Here is a 1887-nt window from a genome sequence, read left to right on the forward strand (position 1 = left end):
GGTTCAGTATTTGTGAGCAGCCAACTGCAAGGTGGATAGAAGTCATGAGTTTTAGACTCTTATTGGAGGTCGCCCGGTTAGATTTTCACTCTTAGAGTATGCTGAAATCACGGGGCTAAACTGTGACCCAATTGATCCCAATGACAAGGTGGAAATAGATCACACCGAATTTTGGGCCGAGATTGGAGTGAGAAGTGGGGAAGGCCCCAATTGGAATGAGTTAGAAGCTCGGATGAAAACTTGCCAAGCATGGACTTATGAGAAGAAGAAGATGTTGGCGTTGCTTTTCATTTTGCATGTTGGTGTATTGGGACTTCACCGCAACAGTCGAATCCCGTTGGCTTTAGCCAAAACAGTTATGGATGAAGCAGCTTTCGAGAGACAGCCGTGGGGTCGTCATGGATTCCATGAACTAATTTAATCCCTTCAAGATTGCTAACTTGGGGGGAGCACGATACACTCTCCACGGATGTGTACAGGCAATGCTTGTTTGGGGTTATGAGTGCATCCCTATATTGGCTGAGAGAGCAGGGAAAATACGCCCCGATGTAGAAGACTCGGTTGTTCCTCTTCTTAGGTGGACTTCATCACGGTGTCGTTATGTTTTCGAGACTCTTTTGGAGATGGATAAGAGTGAAACCGAGGATCACAAGGTATTTGTACCTTAGCAGCTATTGAGTTGGTAGAGTTTTTTGATAATAGCTTAGTACTTGGTAGAGTTATTTATCATACAACAATTTGTGGTAGAGTTATTAAATGTGGTAGAATATAACATTTGGTAGAGTTTTTACAATTTGGTAGAGTTTTAACATTTTGGTAGAGTTTTTACATTTTGGTAGAGTTTATACAGTTTGGTAGAGTTTTTACATTTTGGTAGAGTTTTTGATTCAGTTTGATAGATTTATTAATATCATGGTAGATTTATTAATATCATTTTCTATGGCATGGCAGGTTCGGGTTAGACATCTACTGGTGGTGAAGCCCTTGGAGGAAATATATCCTGTCTGGGAAGGTGAACCCCGACGTGTAGACGTCGATATAAAGGTGCATAACATGATATGCGATATTCTGGATGGAAGCTTGGATGAGGGGTTCTGGGAATCTCCCAAAACCGTAGGTGGCGATGCAACAGGTGGCGCTTCAACAGTTCAGACGCCGAAACAGTCGAAGACGAAGTTGGAAACTCCACGCGTGGAGAAGAAAAAGAAAGAGAAGGTGAAAGAGGCTGAAGCAACGGATTCAACTCCGAGAAGCAAAAGGAGAAGGGAAAGAGAGGCAAGGAAAGAAGAGAAGGAGAAAAAGAAACGTAAGAAGGAGGATGAGGAAGAAGATGATGATTTTAACTCGCCGGTGAAGCTACTAAAGGATGCAATTGAAGAAAAGAGAAAGGAGAAAAGGGAAAGAAAGGAAAGAAAAGAAAGAAAGGAGAAGGAAAGAGAGAAGGAAAGAGAGGAGCAGGAGAGAGAGAAGCAAAGAGAGAACGAGAGCAAGAAGAAAGAGCCCGCTGTGGAGAAGGAGGATAGGACGAATGAGATCCTCATGGCAATCAATGGTTTATCAACGACGGTAGCATTGCTAAACAACAATGTCAGCAGTGCTGTAATTCGTATAGACCACCTGGATAAGAGGATTGCCGTTATCGAGGATAAACATGAGGAGAAAGAGGAGGCCATGGCGAATTCTGGGAACAATGTTGACAACGACCATGGTAACAATGATAATAATTCCGGTGATGCAGAATCCAAAACCTCACCGAAAACCCCTAGAGCAAAGGCATCTCCTCCAGCAGCAGCGCCAGTAGCAGGAACGTCAACGGGAGGTGGAGCAGGAACGGAACGGGGAGCTGTGGAATAAGGATCCTGGTACGCAAGTCTCTCTTCTAATGTC

General features: G+C 43.8%; 1 protein-coding gene across 1 annotated transcript; it reads left to right on the plus strand.

Annotated features, from left to right (window-relative positions):
- The first annotated feature begins 459 nt into the window (after positions 1-459).
- LOC112086485 (myb-like protein X) lies at positions 460-1854 on the plus strand. Its single transcript, XM_024155438.1, has 2 exons — positions 460-653; positions 952-1854. The coding sequence occupies exons 1-2, from the start codon at positions 483-485 to the stop codon at positions 1852-1854; spliced, it is 1074 nt and encodes a 357-aa protein (XP_024011206.1). The 5' UTR covers positions 460-482.
- The last annotated feature ends 33 nt before the right edge of the window (positions 1855-1887 follow it).

The sequence above is a fragment of the Eutrema salsugineum genome, unplaced genomic scaffold, assembly GCF_000478725.1.
Source record: "Eutrema salsugineum unplaced genomic scaffold, Eutsalg1_0 scaffold_2, whole genome shotgun sequence".
In the NCBI taxonomy this organism is placed as follows: domain Eukaryota; kingdom Viridiplantae; phylum Streptophyta; class Magnoliopsida; order Brassicales; family Brassicaceae; genus Eutrema; species Eutrema salsugineum.